The following is a 15,877-nucleotide window of genomic DNA, read 5'->3' as shown; positions in this document are numbered from 1 at the left end:
AGAATCAAACCATTTCTGAGCCACTAACTGCATCCTGTGCTCTCTGAACCCACCTGGGGCACCCTTAGGACCAAAGGAGATAATCTGCCACCTTCCTTCTGAGTGTGACTGCTCAGAGCAGCTCTGAGAGATTGGTAAATTTTAGCTGAGAACCGCTGCTCAAAAATGCAAACAAACCCCAAACCTGTACCTCCACCTGCCAGACAGAGCTAGAAGTACCAAGCAGAAAGTGGTGGTTGTATCCAGCACTGCTTTTTGATTCTGAGTTAGTTTTGATTTGCTGATGGGGCTCTGGTGCAGCTTAGGAGACATGCTGGTAAATAACATCTTGCTGGAGCAGGTATGGCCCAAAAGTGGGTTATGAATCCAGATGTTGCAATGGCCCCATCCTGAGAGTGAGCAAGCTCGTGGTCCAAGCTAGTGGACATTGGCTGCTTAACATCTGCCTACAGATGTTCTACCTTAAACTTCTCTCAAAGCTGCTCCCTTTCCTTTTTGTCTTTTCCCTGCAGGAACTGGCAACGTTTGAATCTTTGCTGAAAGAGGGCCATGGTGCAGAGGCATGCCGAATCCCTGGGATGCCAGCCCGTCTGGAGCAGCCGAGGTGACACCATCCTCAAGAAGCAGAGGTGCCAGGTCTGGCAACCGCATCACAGAGCAGCTGTGGAGAAAGCGACACCCAGAAGAGACTGAGAAAGAACTCCATGTGTGTATGTATGCCTTCCCTGCATAGCAAAGCTGAAGCCAAATATTACCCCTGATTCTGTCAGGGAGGTTGTGTGAGATCCTTTCATGTTTTAATTAGGCAGCTGTGATATCAGTGACTCAAGAGTGGGACAAATGAAGAGACTAACGTACCAGTCGGGCACACAAGCATTATGCAAACATCTTTTACAAGGGAGCGTGTTGGCACTTATCGTCAGCGTGCAGCTTGCGAGCTGTCTGCGGCTCTCACAGATGCAGGGCAGAAATGCAGCCAGCCCCAAGCACTTCCTAGGGCCAGAACAGCAGGAACCATCTCCCTTTGTGCAGACCTGAGTTTTACAGGTCCTCAGCCTTCGTCATGTGTCCCAGCTGGACTTTGGGAGTCCCTGCCTGTGACAACGGCATGTATTGCCCTGCCAAAATGCGTCGGCTGTGGGAGGACAAGGTCTGCAGTGTTAGCCCTGGTCATAGATATATAGGCATGCTGACATTTCCTTCTGGACTGCATTAACCCTGCTAGCTGAAAGTGTGCTTTTCAATTTTATAAAGCTGTAAATCATCTTTACAAGTGCAGAGCTGATATGACTCCCTTCCTCTGCTAGCTACACGGGCACACACCTCCCTGGTTACCCTGGAGCTAACAAATCAATCTATATGGACTGAAACATGACTCACGCGAGACCTGGGCTGGTGCTGTCACAGCATCTTTCCATTGGTGATGTTTAGGCCCAGAGGGATTGGGCTCCTGGGAAACAAGTGAAACACACTGTGTGACTTGGCAAAAAAAAAAAAGGCATAGGGATCGATGCCCAACGGGTCTTTCAGCACCTTATTACGAGCCTCAGTGAGCATTCCACACTTGGCCAAGTGAATTCACCAAACCCTGCTTTAAAGGACGTGTATAAAAAGCTCACTCTTGGCTTGACTTGCCCCCGTGTTAACAGTATTTATTGCCGCTTGCAAGAAGTTCACTTGCCTTGATTGCATGCAGCCCGGCGGAACGGCTGCAAGGAACATGGGGGAAAACCAGACTGCCTCCAGAAAAGCAGGCATAGCGATTTGGGCATAAGAAGGATAAAAAGAAAGCTGCACATCTAGTGAAAAAAAAAATATTAAAGAGTTTAATAGCAGATTAAGACTGAGGGTTTTGGCAGTCGTAACACTGAGAGAAATTAAGCTCTGAACACAGAAGGTTATAAAGTACTTATAGTACCAGACATGTACATGCAAGGAGCTTAGCAAAGGACGCAGAAAGACAATGTCTTTCCAGAGCTAAGGCAAAGGCACCAGAGCAGTGATCTGTCCTTGGGTGAAATGGGCTTGTGATGCCTGCCACAGTGCATTGACTGTGCAGCGGGACATGGGGCTGCCCAGGGACAGCTCTCCAGTGGCTGAACACAGCGTGTTGCAGCTCTTGGATGCACCCATTTGCATGTGCTGATGGAGGACAATACCCACCGTAAGGCTGTCTATGCTGCTAGGGGCTGTGGGTGTGGGGAACATGGAAATCACTTCCACTTGCATCTAAAAACCCAGACAGGTTGGTTAAAACCGTGCAGCAAGTCTGGCATGATCAGGGGTATCTCAGCCACCCCACAGGTGCATCAACACCTGCCCGGTGGGTCTCGCATGTCTCATGAGTCTCCGACACTGCGTGTGCTGCAAAAGTGTACGTGAACATCATTCTGCTCAGGAGTCCCCAGGGAAAGTAGGGTGCTCCTGGCACAAGGGGAATGAGGGGCAGAGTTAAACCACTACAGCCATGACTATGTCACCTCCATGGACATGAAGGGATCATGTCACCTCCATGGGCGTGAAGGGACCGTGTCACCTCATGTGGCCTCACCCCCAGCTTGTAAAACGCCTGTGAAATGGGAAAACACCCCCGGAAGAGCCATGGCCTGGGATGTGCCACTGAACACTGCTGTGTAACAAGGCCAGGCTCAATATCTGGGTGTCAGCCACACCACGAGTGGCACCCACTCTGTGGCGGTCTGCAGGTGGCACGTCAGCGAGGAGCATTGCATTGCAGCTCGTTGGAGCTGGGAAGAGGCATCAGCCAGATGTAACTGCTGAAGACATTCCTGAGCTGAGGAAATACTGATTTTCTCAGAAGTCTTCATAGGACCACAAAAGCACTTTTTTCCCTTCCCTTGGAAAACAGTCCTTACTATGTCACTCTGAGAAATACAGTGAAGCAAGAAGACCAAATGGTCCCCCATGTCCTGCCCTGTTGCCGGTTAATCCCATCAGGGAGATATGTTTGCCCGAACAGGCTTGGCAGTGGTCACGCACGTCATGTTTTCCCAGAGGTGATCTTTCTGCCCTGGCAGGGTCTGCCTTACGTCTCTGGCTTTGCTACAAACATGGAGTTAAGCCACTTTTGGTGAGGAAGCCTGAGAATTTATGCCCATGGAGTGTGAAGAGATGAAAAGGCACCATACAACATATTATCTGAAGTGCTCTATTGAATTACTGTCATGTGAATCAAAATGACTTTAATGATGCAACTCGGCTTTTTGCCATGAAAAGGATTGACAGTCCCAAGGGAGATTTCAGAGTCCTGGTCCCTGGCTGTGCTCCCATCCCACTCTGTCCCCTTGGATGAAAAGCATCGTTCTCCAGTGACCTATATGCCGCCCCAGCTATGGAGAACGTGGCTTCTGGACCAAATGGGCTCTACACCACATCAACACTATCTCTTGGGATCAAAGGTCTTCAGGGTAGTGCAGGTAGCCCTTGTAGGTTCTCTGTGGTGCGAGAGCTCACCAGGACAGGTCATGCACCCCCAGACACCCTTCCCACCTAAAACAGCATGAGCTATGGGCTTTTACCTGCTCTGCTTCAGAGTAGGGGTTGTTCAGGACCACAGGCACATTGCTCTTCTCCCACAGGTCACCGAAGACACGATCGCTCTCCATCCGAGCTGGTAAGGTTTTCTGTGGCTTGTTTTCCCCTTCCCTGAAACTGAAGAGTTAAAAACCATTTGGGTCAGCAGGCTGGAGGGCAGCTGGGTGCTGGGACCACAGGGCCAGGTCCTGGAGTGATGACTCCAGGACCTGTTCCAGCTGCTTCCTACAGGAGCAAAAACTCACACATCACCTTGCGGAAGGGGAGGAAATGCTCTGCCTGGGCCAAGGCAATGAGTCACCACAGCGAGGGCAACCCAAACACAACAGAAATTATCCCGCGCAATGCCTGCAAAACAACAGGAAACCTCTGTCCTGACAGCGGCTCTAGCGGGGTTACACGCCAGACCCTCTGCATCCCAAAGCCATGCTGGAGCCCTGTGAGAGCAAGCACATAGCTGGGGAAAGGAAAGCCGCACGCAATTCCAGCTGCAAAACCTCATAGCAAAACCTCCTAGCAAAGCCAGCTGGATTTGCAGAGCAGCTTGGTGTTTATGAGTGGAGGAGAGGAAAAAAAACCAAGAAAAAATAGGTGGCTCCCAGGAGGGAGAGACAGCTCGCTCTCCTCTTCCTGACCTTTACTGGTGCTGCAAATGCCGGCAAGCACAAGTGATTTTACTCAAGCAAACTGATGGATTGCCTCCACAGAGCTGGGTGTGCTGGCAAGGCTGGGGGACTGAGAAGGTCCCCAGCACTGGCTGCCCTGGCCTACACAGCGACACTGGTGTCACTCACAGTGCGTAGTCTGCCTGGGGACCATACCAGGGGGTGGCGGTGAGGCTGTTAAATGCCATCCAAGCAGGTGATGGAAAACCACTGCCATATGAGCCCTCACGAAGGAGAAAAACAAATGGGGTTTAGAAAGATGACATTCAGAGAAGGCAGGCTGTGGCATCTGCACCGAAGGCACCGACCAACCTGGTGAGACCACACGTGGGAAGGACCTCCATGGGCTGGGCTGCACAGGGCCATGGGCCAGCAGGGACACAGCCCCATGGCTTGCAGCCACGCCGCGTTCACCCTTGCTCAACAGACCATCGAGGTAATGCGCTCTGGCAATTGTTTTGCTCCTGCTGTCAGTTCTTAAAAGTCTTCCAGATGCCCGCTAAAGTCAATAATGAGACTTCCCATTAGTGACGGCGGGCTCTGGGCACCGACCAAAGTAGGGCATTTACACTCAGGACAGAATTCACACCAACACGATGCTCTTGACACAGTCATGGGAAGACATGTATGTACAAGTAAATTCCATTTCACAATCCTCCTTGCCCCTCAGCTCGTATCTTAGGTACAGCTTAAGGAAAATATTTCATGATGTGCTCCCTGTGCTCTGTTTTCTTTAATTTTTCTGCCTTTACAGAGCAATGTTCAGCTGCCAAACTATTACACTAGGCTCCTGGACACCTTCCAAATGTTGGCTGCCTTAGGGTGCAAATGGCCAGCTTGGTGCAAGTGAGGAGGTACAGGTGCTGTAGGGGCAGTTTTTACTGGGTTTTCTATACCCCACCACCACCACCACCTTCCCAGGAAAAGAAAACTGTTCTTTTGTGACTTGGCTCCTCCCAGTACATGAAAGGGTTTCAATCAGATAAAACACAAGAAACCCCACCCGCCACACTGCACAGCCACGGCCAAAGACAACAGGTCCCAGCACTCCCTACCGGGTGGCAGCACTGCCGGCAGCACTCAGCAGCCACACTGGCCCCAAGGCTGGGGACAACCATGAACCATACAGCACACACTCTGTCCTCTACCAGCCCACCCAAAGGGGGAGCTTAGGGACTCCTGACACATCCAGCCTACCTCCATCTAGAGAATTCCCAGCAATGAGACAGAGGATTAGCAGGATGAAAATTCAGTAAATCTGGCTCTTCCCTATAAGTCAAGACCAGCTATTAAACCTCCCAGAGAACACTAATTTCCATAAGGCAATGGAAGAAATCCCTTGGCTTTACTGGTGCCTGGGACTTAAAGAGGGAACCTGCATCCTGAGGAACCACAGTGCCTCTCCAGGGGCACAGACTTTGCCTCTGTGCAGACAGGAGAGGCTCAGGCAGACAGACCCCGGCATGCCAGATACTCCACAGGCATCTCCAAAATGACACTGAGCGTATGCCTGCAGGCACCTGGCTCAATCTGCTGTTTCCAGGAAGGTGTTTGCAAGCCCATCTAAAAAGGCATCTGCCGGCACAAGGAAACCTCAGAGAGGAATTGATCCATCGGCAGCGGCAGCCGAAGGTCTCGGCTGGGTGGCTGCACGCGTAATCTCATTGTCTGCACACCAGCAAAGCCATAAATGCTGGCACCTGTGCCAACGGCACGGAGAAAGACCAGATGCTTGAATTAAGTCATCGCTGTAGTTGGCTACTTTGTGTATTACAAGTATTGCTGGAGCAGGGCCCTGCTCCCATTCACTGGCTTCAAGCATCACCTGATGAGATGCACCATCCTGAGGAACAGGGAAGTCCAGGTGGGCATTAAGGGTTGGATGCTCAGGAGCAAATGCTCCACACCCCGTTGCATATTTGCAACTGGGGCAGAAACGAGTTGCGTGTTGTTGTTCCTAATGGACTTAGGGCTGCGTGAACAGGGCAGAGAGGTGCTGCCTTCACCCTTAGTCTCTGCTATAAAAGCACAGTCAAGCGTAGCTGCAACAAAGCTATTAGACTAAACTCGCCGTTGTCTCTCTCATCTCTGCGCTGGTGTTGTGCTGCGGCTTGCTTAGTGTCGGGCGAGGAGGTCTGCGGCTCACAGGGCTGCGGGTGCGTGCCCCAGCGCTGAGCTAGCACAGACCTCTTCTGGATGAGGCTGCCCAGAAGTATCCGGCTCTGTCTTTTGGAGAGAGACAGGGAGAGAAAAGCCTATTCAGAGAAGCCACAGCTTCACCCCAGTCCTAGCACAGATGGGGGAGAAAATTGAAAAAAATAAATTGCTTCATTTTACAAATATTTCCTGCCCATTTCTTGTAACTGCCTTGTTTGTGAGCTCAGGCAGGAACAGGGTCCTTCTGGAAAAGTTCTTTTCCTCCTTGACTTGGCTTCCGCAGCCCCCAGCAGAGACATGGGGTGACCTGCAGTGTTCATACAAGGATCCCCCTCGCACTCTAGGAGACTGGCAGATGGCCAAACCACCGTGCCTAAGCTCAGCCTCCAGATAATGGTTCCAAAAGCCCTTTTTCAACAGGAGAGCCCAAAGTGCTGCCCTCGCAGGCTCCCAGTGGGCCATGGGGAGGGCGCAGTTCCCCTGAGGGGTGTTTTGAGGCAGCCAGGTTGGACATCTCCAGGGAGCTGCCGTAGGAGCAGCCCCATCTGCAGCTATGCAGGGGATGGGGAGCTTGCCCTCAGCTCCCAGCAGCCTTTGGAGAAATCCTCCCAAATCACTGCCAGACCCAGCCTGGGCACCTGGGGGTATTGAACAGGTTTTTTTAAATCACCACTTTAATGTCTTTGAGGCACTGGAAGCAATGCTGGAGTTCTGTCCTTGGAGGCCCTTGTTTGGCTGAACTCTCCCAAAGGCCAGATCCAGGATCCAGAGATCCCTCTCCGACCTTGACCTGCTGCCAGATCTATTAAATACTATTAGCAAGGTCTTTTGGATCCAGAACAGGTTTTGGGGAAGGGAACCCATCTGAGGCCATCTTTTGTTCTGAAAGCAAAATTTGTTACTTAAAAAAAGACAGAGGAATCCTGCCCTCCCCCACTGGTGCAAAGGCAGCTCCTTGGATGCTGCCTCACCTCGGAAAGAGCATCTGGCTGTTTGGAGAAATGAGAGGCACCACTGTTTTCTTTTGACTAATTTGATGATGTTGCAGTGCTCAGAGTGATGAAGCAGAAGGGAAGTTGCTGAGACAGCCCTTTGAGAAAATTTTCCAAAGCTTTTCCAAAAAGAAAGAAAAGAAGAAAAAAAAGGGAAAAAAAAAAGAGCAAAAAGAAAGTTTGTCACTTTGCTCCTTTGAATTTGCTCAGCAGAAGAATTTCTCCAATTTCCCAGGCATACATGAGAGATACCACTAGTGGCTGCAGTCCCCAGGGGCCGGTTTGGATGAAGCAATAAGGATGCCGATGTTCCAGCGATGGCTCTTGCACCGTGGTGCCGGTAGCTGCACCCTGTGCTGCAGCTGCAGGGGATGGCCCTGGTCCCACTGGCTGGAACACTGTGCTTGAGCTTGGGACCGCATGGGGAGCTCACACCTGCCCACCTCACTTGCTCTGAGCTTTGGGAGAGAAATCCCTTCTTACTTTCTTCTCTTCTTCTGGTGTGTCCTTGGAGTACAAGGCTGCACTGTGCACTGCTCCTCCTTCCAGTGCTAGAAGCCAGGCTAAATGGCTCTGGCTTCACCTTTCTTTTGTCCCATGGAAAGCCATGCTCCGGAGGGCACTGCAGCCCCAGGAGCGAATGCTTCCTTGCTGCTGTGCCCCTGGGGCAGCTCACCCTCTGCAAAGTGGGAAAACACGCTGGCTGCGGACTCCTCCTCTCGAGGGTTAAAGCAAAGTCTGGCACAACAGCACCTGTTTGAGGGAGAGGCAGGAGATGGGATCAGGCAGGATCCGGGATCTGCAGGGTGCAGAGGATGGAGCAGAGCTCAGGAAGGAAGCAGAAATGTTGGAAGCAGAAGGAATAAGTCCAAGAGGTGGGATGGACTCCACAGAGAGGCAGCAGGGCCAGCATGCCTGGAGCATGAGAAGGGGGAGCTTGAACAGCACCAGAGGAGGAAGACAAAAGCCTTGCCGACAAGCGTGCGGCATGGCTTGAAGAAAATCTTGTGCCTTCAGAAGGTCAGAGCGCCTCTGAGTTGTGCCCAGTGCTGGGATTATGGACTAACGAGCTAGGCAAGCTGCACAGAGCGGCTATGAAATACAGGGCCGGTAAATGCCATTGAGTAGGCATTGACAGATAAAGACCTGGGAACAGATCCACGCGATCCCAAAGTCCCATTGTCATTGTTCAAGATTCAGCCAGCGTCAGATGCAACCTGCAGCCACCACGCACGTCCCTTCCCAGCTGTGCCCAAAGACCACCTGGAGGGTTCCAGCTTCAGCACCTTGTTTGGAGACCAAACATGGTTCAGGTCTGCGGGGAGAGCACAGGTTCACACATGGGCCGTGGGTTTGGCTGCTGGGACCAAGTACAAGAATGGCTGTCCCATGGGATACAAGAAGCAGCACCAGCACAGGGGGCTGAGTGGGTGAAGAGTGCTTTGGAGACCAGTCCAAGAGGGCTCCAAGGGGGTATATCTGGGTAGAATACACTGTTTGCAGGCACAAAATGCCTCCCTGGATTAGGCTGATGTAGTCAGTGACAAGGAAGAAGAATTCACCAAGGGAGAAGGCGAGGGTTATTCACTGCCAAAACCTTCCTACTTCACCATTTTGCAGAATGGCAATAACATGATAGTTTCAGGGAACCTTTTCATTTCAAAGGTTTTAAAGTTTCATGTCCAAGTACAGAATAATGAAGACATCAGAAATGCAAATGAAATGTTTTGAGCAACACAAAGAGATTTTGGCGGTGGTGAAGGAGGTGGGAGGAAGAGAATTTTCTCTTCGAGAACTGCAAAATTACGGGGTTTGTTCCAATTCAGGATGGAGCCTGAAACCTTGAAACCCTTCATAAACAGAATTCCTGCTCTCAGCACACTTCTCCTTCTCCGGGGCTGCTGATGTTGCTTTTTGGACTGAAACTGCCATGTTTCCATCATGCTGTTCATGTTATGGAATAGACCTGAGAAGAAAAATAAATACTGGCAACTCGGGGGGGGGGGGGTGGGGTGTGGAGAGGGAGCGAAGATGGGACATGACAATCTCCCTAGAGCTCAGAGGGAAAAACAGACCTAGGTTAGCTGGCAGTGAGTGAATCAAACTCTATTTTTGTTTTCTAGCCCACGGTGAGCCTCATGGCAGAAATGCCAGCTCTCATCATACCTTGTGCCCCACTTCCATGCTCTGTTTTATGATCGACTTCATTGCAGATGGCTTGAGCCAAGTAGCAAACATGCAGCCACAGTCCCAGCCCATCCCCTGGGCAGGCACGGTGGACCCATGGCACCTTACAGCTGGAAATCAGCAGGGAGCCAAAACCAGGTCACCGCAGGGACAGCTCCTCCTGGGAGTGCAGGCTGTGGTGCAGAGGATGAAGATGAACTGATATTTTCCCCCAGTACAAACTTCACAGTGTCCAGTTTTCCTTGGAAGTAACATTAGAGACATGGGCTGGAAGCCCAAAGCATCAGGTGTAATCTGAATTGCTTTTGGCAAAGCCCACCTTGAACAAGAAGTGTTTGGCTCCTTGTGAATAACCTCAAACGTGCGCCATTCCTTTCTGCCCTAGGAGAGCTGTCACAGCTCTGTGAGCTGGACCGGCTTTGACAAAGTGCTGCAGGCTGTGAAGGTCAGCACCAGGTGAAGATGGAGACAGAACAGGATTGGTCCCAAGACCAGCATCTCCAGCTGGATCGATGGTCAAGTGGTACAGGTTGTACATGTCAAGCTCAACCTTGAGCAAGGTTTTGCACAACACTGGTGCCTAGGTAGAGGTCTATTCCTGTTTTGACTGATGCCAGCTTTGCTTGCTGCCCCCCAGCCTGGAGAAGTCACAGCCTACAGCATGAGAGCTGCATCGATCTGATAAGACTTGCTTATTTTTTTTGGCATTTCTTTGGCATCGACCAACACAGCCTCCCCAGTTATCTGCTCCCCATTGCTTCCTGACCTTTCTGCACTTCTCCTCTGGACCAAGGAAACTTTCACTGTAGAAGACCTTCACGATGCCCCAGCTCTGCCTGAGACCAAACCGAGGAGATGATTCATCTCCAGCACGTCGCAGGAGTGGGAGGAGAGGCGGCCGAGAAATGCCCTTTACCCTGCAGAGCGGCTTTTGACAAGTTTTCCCTGCAGTATATCTCCTTGCCCGCTTCTCTGCTCAAGCCTAGGTCTTCTGGCTCATAAAGAGTCCTACCGCAAGAGTGAGGCTGCAGCTTTTCATCAAGCAGACTAAGATGACTAATTTTGACCAAAAAGTGGATTTTCAGTCCCAAGGTACCTAGATTAAAAAGATGTATTTTTTTTAAGGGTATTGATGAATAAAGTGGAGTATTGGTGAAGTACCCACTTCACTAAGATTCTGGCTGGTTCGAGGTCCTTCAGTTTAAGTGAATTCAAAGTGTTTTGGTTTCATCTCTCTCTGAGTAAAAGAGGTCTCTTAATGAAAAAAGACATTTTTCATCCCTCTCCCCAGGTGGAGCAGAATTTCGTTGGAGATGCTGCAGCTAGTGGGATGGGATGCGAACCATGGGGGGACAGTTTGAAGAGTGAGGTTGTAATTTATACCAGTGCTTGGGATTGTGTCCCCCGGGGGCTTCACTGGGCTGGGACCCTCAAGCTCCACTGCAGCAATGTTAGCAAAAGCAGAGGGGATTTTTAAACAACGCTGCACATTTTGTTGGACATGTAGTCAAGCACAACCCTTGCAAGGTCTCAGTTCTCTGGTTGCTTAAGCCAGGTTCCCCCAGGGATGGGTGGGTGGTGGATTAAAGGACGTACACTCCAGGCAGGTAGCCCTCAGCCTACCAGAGAACGCCAGGCTCAGGGGTTAAATTGCCTTTTACTGTGCAGCAGAGATCAAAATCAACAGTTTCTGAAAACAGACAAACACAGGAGACCTGAGGATATGTGTGTGTGGGGGGGGACATGGCAGGAAAGGATGTCCCCGAGCATACCCTGTCCCACCGCTCTTCCCAGATGTCTGCCACCCGCCGCCGGCACAGAGCAGATTTTTTTTCCCTCTGACTCAGTGTGATCACCTTAACAGGCTTTGAGTAACCGTGTCTGCTGCAGAAAAAAAATGCATAATTTGGGAGAGCAGAAACAGTGATATAAAACAACCAAAAATAATAAAAAAAGATGGAGAACACATAGCGCAAGTGTTGGTTTGTGATGGGGGTGATCAGGAGCTCAGCCTGGGCTCTGCCACCAACCCAAGCAGGGAACCCACTCCGCCACAGCTCTGCCTTTCCCCTCTTGCTGTTTCCAATAATAATAATAAAAAAAAGACATACAATTTTTTTCCCCCTTCCCTAAGGAAGCAGGTGCAGCAAGGGAACTTGAAATTACAAATCCCTCTGTCACGGACCCAAGATCACCAGCTTCAGCAAACCCTCCTGATAAAGCCTCCTGGCTCTTACAGCCAGTCAATAACCGAGGGCAGCCACAACCTGCCGCGGCACTTGACACTGCTAAAACGTGTTCAGGGTCTCGGGGGAAGGTGACGGGTAAAGGCAGCCTATCATCGTTAATAAATGGCCAGCAGGCGACAGAGCTGGTACCAAAAAAAAAAAAAAAAAGAAAAGCTACTAACAACATTTTTGCAAAGCATGAAGGGCCACAGGGAGCTGCTTTGGCTCCGCAGAATGGTCTGCGTCTCAGGGAAATGCTGAGGGAGGTCAGGAGGGCAACACCACACACATGGTCCCTTGCAGAAGCAGATACCAAAAATGAAGCAGTCCCACCCACGTGATGGGACTTTACCCTCCTCAAGAGGCCATGGGGCAAGCATGCATGGCCCCCGCCCTCGTTATACATGCATACACATATGGAAATAATTAGCACGATCTAGAAAGAGCAGAGGGAATGAACAGGCACATCCACTGTTGCATTTCAACAAGGGATGGGCATTTTGGAGCTCTCGACATGAAACATTACCCCCCTTCCCAGAAGACGGGAGCACCCAAGGCAGGTCCCCCTGCCCTTGCACAGAGGTCCCCTTGGCTTCAGCTGGAGCTGGACGGGGGGTCCCCACTGCCCTCCCCAAGCCAAAAGCACTGAAGGTTTTGAAACTCATTTCTCCTGGGAAGCACTGTACTTCCTGGTCTGACCTTCCTTCTCCCTCTCCTGCTGTTAATAGTAGATATCAACCGGAGAGCTCTAAAGCAGGATAGCGTGGATAGACAATACCATGAATCTTATTTAGCAGGTGGGGAAACTGAGGCACGGGATTTTGTTTAAACTTAAATAAGATCAAGAACATAGAACAGAAACAAACCCCAGCCCAGCCTGTGATCCACCACATCGCAAAGCTCAGCTTTCCATGAGACATTACTCCTACTGTTCCCCGATTTCCCATGCTTACATCTTTCTCCCTGTCTTCCACCATCTGCTACCAATTTTTCATTACTTTTATCTTCCCCTCATCAACTGCTTCCCCCTTTTTTTTGCATCCCTTCCTCTCCACCTCCATCCTGCTGTGTCAGACAGCAGCCATTTCTGGAGAGGTGCTCGCGACACCTAAACCAGCCACATTGGGTAGCCAAAACCAGCACATTTCACCAAATGTAAAAAACGTATTTAGGGACCTACCAGTCCACTTGGACTTCTATATCTCTTGTCTCTACCTTGGAGGGTGCATTTCCATCGCTGTCCTTACTGCTGCTGTTCAGGAGATCCAGGACAGGCTCGATTTCTTTGAGCAGTTCATTGTCTTCCACGCCGCCGTTGAGGCAAGAGTGACCACAAGCACCCTCCTTCCCCTTCCCAGCATCCTGCCCTTTGCTGCCGGTAACAACACCGTTAACGTGGACCATTGGCTCCACCTCCCGCCCCATCTCTCTTGTCCACAGGGAGCCCATGGTTCGGTCGGCTGCTGGCAGCGGCTGCTCTTTGCCGTGCAGGCTTGGGTTGGACAAGTCAACCGCCTTCGGAGTCGGGCAGAGGGGTCTGGTGACACGGATGGTTTTTGGTGTCCCGTCACCTGCAAAAGTGGTCTCCAGGTGAGTGGTGAAGCCCTCAGGACCCCTCAGGATGAGGACCACGTAGGTCTCAGAGGCGATGCTTCTCAGTATCTCCAGCGCGGTCTCATAGCTCATGTCCACCAGGGGCCTGCCATTGACGGCTAAAATGATGTCCCCAGCCTGGATGAGGCCACTCTGCTCTGCAGCCCCTCCCCGGATCAGGTCCGAGATGATGACAGGCGGCTTGCTGACGCGCTCCTTCACCAAGAAGCCGAGGCCGCCCACCTTGCGCTTGAAGAGCTTCACTGATATGACATTGGGCTGTATCTGCTGCACGCTGAACACATTCTCTTCCATGGCAGCCCCCCTTTTCGAGCCTGCAGCCCAGGACCTCAGCACCCACTCAGCACAGAGAAATTCACTGTCCGAGATGCTTATCCACGCCGGGGCAGGGAAGGGGCAACTTTTTGGCTTTTAAGCAACTGGCCTCACTGCAAAACTCCTCTGGGCTTTGGCTGCAGGCTGGATTCCTTCAGCATGCTCACTGCCGCCTCTCTGAAACACAGCTGGGGGAAAGCAGGGTGTATCACCGGTGGAAAGCAAGGCTAGGGGCAGGGCAGGCAGGGCAGGCAGGGCAGGCAGGGCTGGGCATTGCACGGCCGAGCAGGGGCTGGAGGGGGCAACATGCCAGCTTCAAGTCAGCCTCTGGTCCTGCGCTGGGCAGAGGCGGGGAGGCAGCCTGCTCGCTTCACCAACATCCCTGCAAATGGTCCGCAAGCTTCTTTATCTAGAGAGGAGGAAATAAAACAAAGAAGAAAGAAAAGTGAGATAGGGCAGGCGTAAGTGCCGGCTCGGCACGGGGCTCGGCACGCCACAGACACCCACATGCATCAGCCCGTCCCCACAGATGTCATCCCCCGGGCTGCGTTTGGGAGACAGGCTGCAGCCTCTCATCGCTCTGGGCTTTGTTTCCTCCACCCTCTCTGCGAAAATCAGCACCATCTGTTCAGCAGGGGCCAGGAAAGCGTGGGGGGAGCAGGGGAGCCCTGGGAGGGGGCTGCTGGGCAGCCTTGCTCGGACCGTCCCCGCTTCACCCATGGGTTGTGAGTAAAAACCACGTGAGTCTGGCAAATGGGTAAAGCCACGCGGAGCTTGGCGGCAATTTCTGCCAGCTGAGGATCTTGTCTCCCTGTGTTTTCCAGTGTATCCAACAACCTGATGGCCAAGATGGATCAGGATGACCAGGCAGGGGATATATATCCCTGTCTGGGATGAAGCCCGTTCCATAGGTGCTGTCACACCAAGACTGTTGCGATGCTTCAGGAGAAAAGGTAGCAGCCACAAGCAAAATGAGGCAGTAGAAAAGGACATTCAGCTCCCCTTACCCTGAGTTACAGCAAAGCACTGACAACGGCAAGTGCTTTTAAGTCTGGCTACAGGGATCACAGCCTCAGCCTGCCTCAGCTCCTCCTCCCCCCATATTTCAAGCCTGGCACGGGGATACAGGAGGCAAAGCTAGCACTCCCCCGTGCTCAGCCCTGCCATTCAGTTCTGAACAGTTCCCAAACAAACTGCTTTAGCTGATGGAAAACCACCTAGAGGAGAACATGCAATGAGTTTACCCAGCTCTTGGGGGAACCGCGTGCAGCTGGGCATGACCGTCTACAGCCCTCGCGTGGCCTGGGGAGCCACATCTCATTGACTTCTGATGGGACCCTGGTTCTGACACGCCTACATGCGTTTGATAACTTCAGCTCCCAAACCTTCTCCACGTTCCCCTCCCATCTCTTAGATGCTCTGAACAACACTTGTCTCCAGGACTGTGCCCTGACATTTAGCAGCAAGCTGAAATGCAGATGCCTTCTTTTCTTTTTTAAATTTGAATTCTGGGGAGAGAACAGAGGGCACTAGAGCTGCAGGCTGGAGGCACTAACACTCCAAGGAAAACGCTCTCTTGTCTCCCAGAGGCAGCACATTCAGGGCAGTGTTTGCACCTTCAGACACTGAGCCGCCCTCTGTCAGGAGCTCCCTCCAGCACCTAGATGGGAAAAACAGGGATATGAGGAGCAGGGCAGTGACACCAGCCCTGGAATTAACTCGCTTGAGCATTTTAATCCTCATGTGACAAAGGCTGCTGACCCCAGACTGGCTTTTTACAGGGGAGTAAAGAAAAAAGCAATTAGAGACCGGTAACCCCAGCCAATGGATTTAACCCTTATTGCCCTTCTCCTGCCATTGCTCAGCCCTGCAGAGCAGTAGCAGCCTGCAAAGCATTACATGTCGCCTGAGCAGGGCCATGGGGAGTCCACTCCTCAAGGGCTAATTAATCTGGGTGACACAAGCTCTAATCGCTGGGTGACTTCCTGCAAGTGGCCCTGGCTAGAAGTCACTGAGCAGGACCTCTGCCAGCCATGATGGGTTGTGCCACCTTGCAGGGCTCGGGGCAGTGAAGAAGGACATCTCCAGAACCCCAGGCCACCTGGGGAGGGAGGGTCCCATCAGAAGTCAATGAGACATGGCTCCCCAGGCCATGTGAGGGCTG

General features: G+C 51.8%; 1 protein-coding gene across 1 annotated transcript in view; it reads right to left on the bottom strand.

The window, feature by feature from the left end:
- Positions 1-14,114, bottom strand: part of NOS1 (nitric oxide synthase 1) — a 49,615-nt gene extending 35,501 nt beyond the window's left edge. The window contains exons 1-2 of the mRNA XM_056335275.1: positions 12,965-14,114; positions 3,540-3,672 (exon numbers count right to left, since the gene is read on the bottom strand). Coding sequence (XP_056191250.1) covers positions 3,540-3,672; positions 12,965-13,692 — 861 coding nt within the window. The 5' untranslated portion in view covers positions 13,693-14,114. The remainder of the gene's footprint in view (positions 1-3,539; positions 3,673-12,964) is intronic.
- Positions 14,115-15,877: the final 1,763 nt, after the last annotated feature.

The sequence above is a fragment of the Falco biarmicus genome, chromosome 1, assembly GCF_023638135.1.
Source record: "Falco biarmicus isolate bFalBia1 chromosome 1, bFalBia1.pri, whole genome shotgun sequence".
NCBI lineage: Eukaryota > Metazoa > Chordata > Aves > Falconiformes > Falconidae > Falco > Falco biarmicus.
The sequence above is the reverse complement of the archived record's forward strand: the minus strand, read 5'-3'. Positions and strand labels throughout refer to the sequence as shown.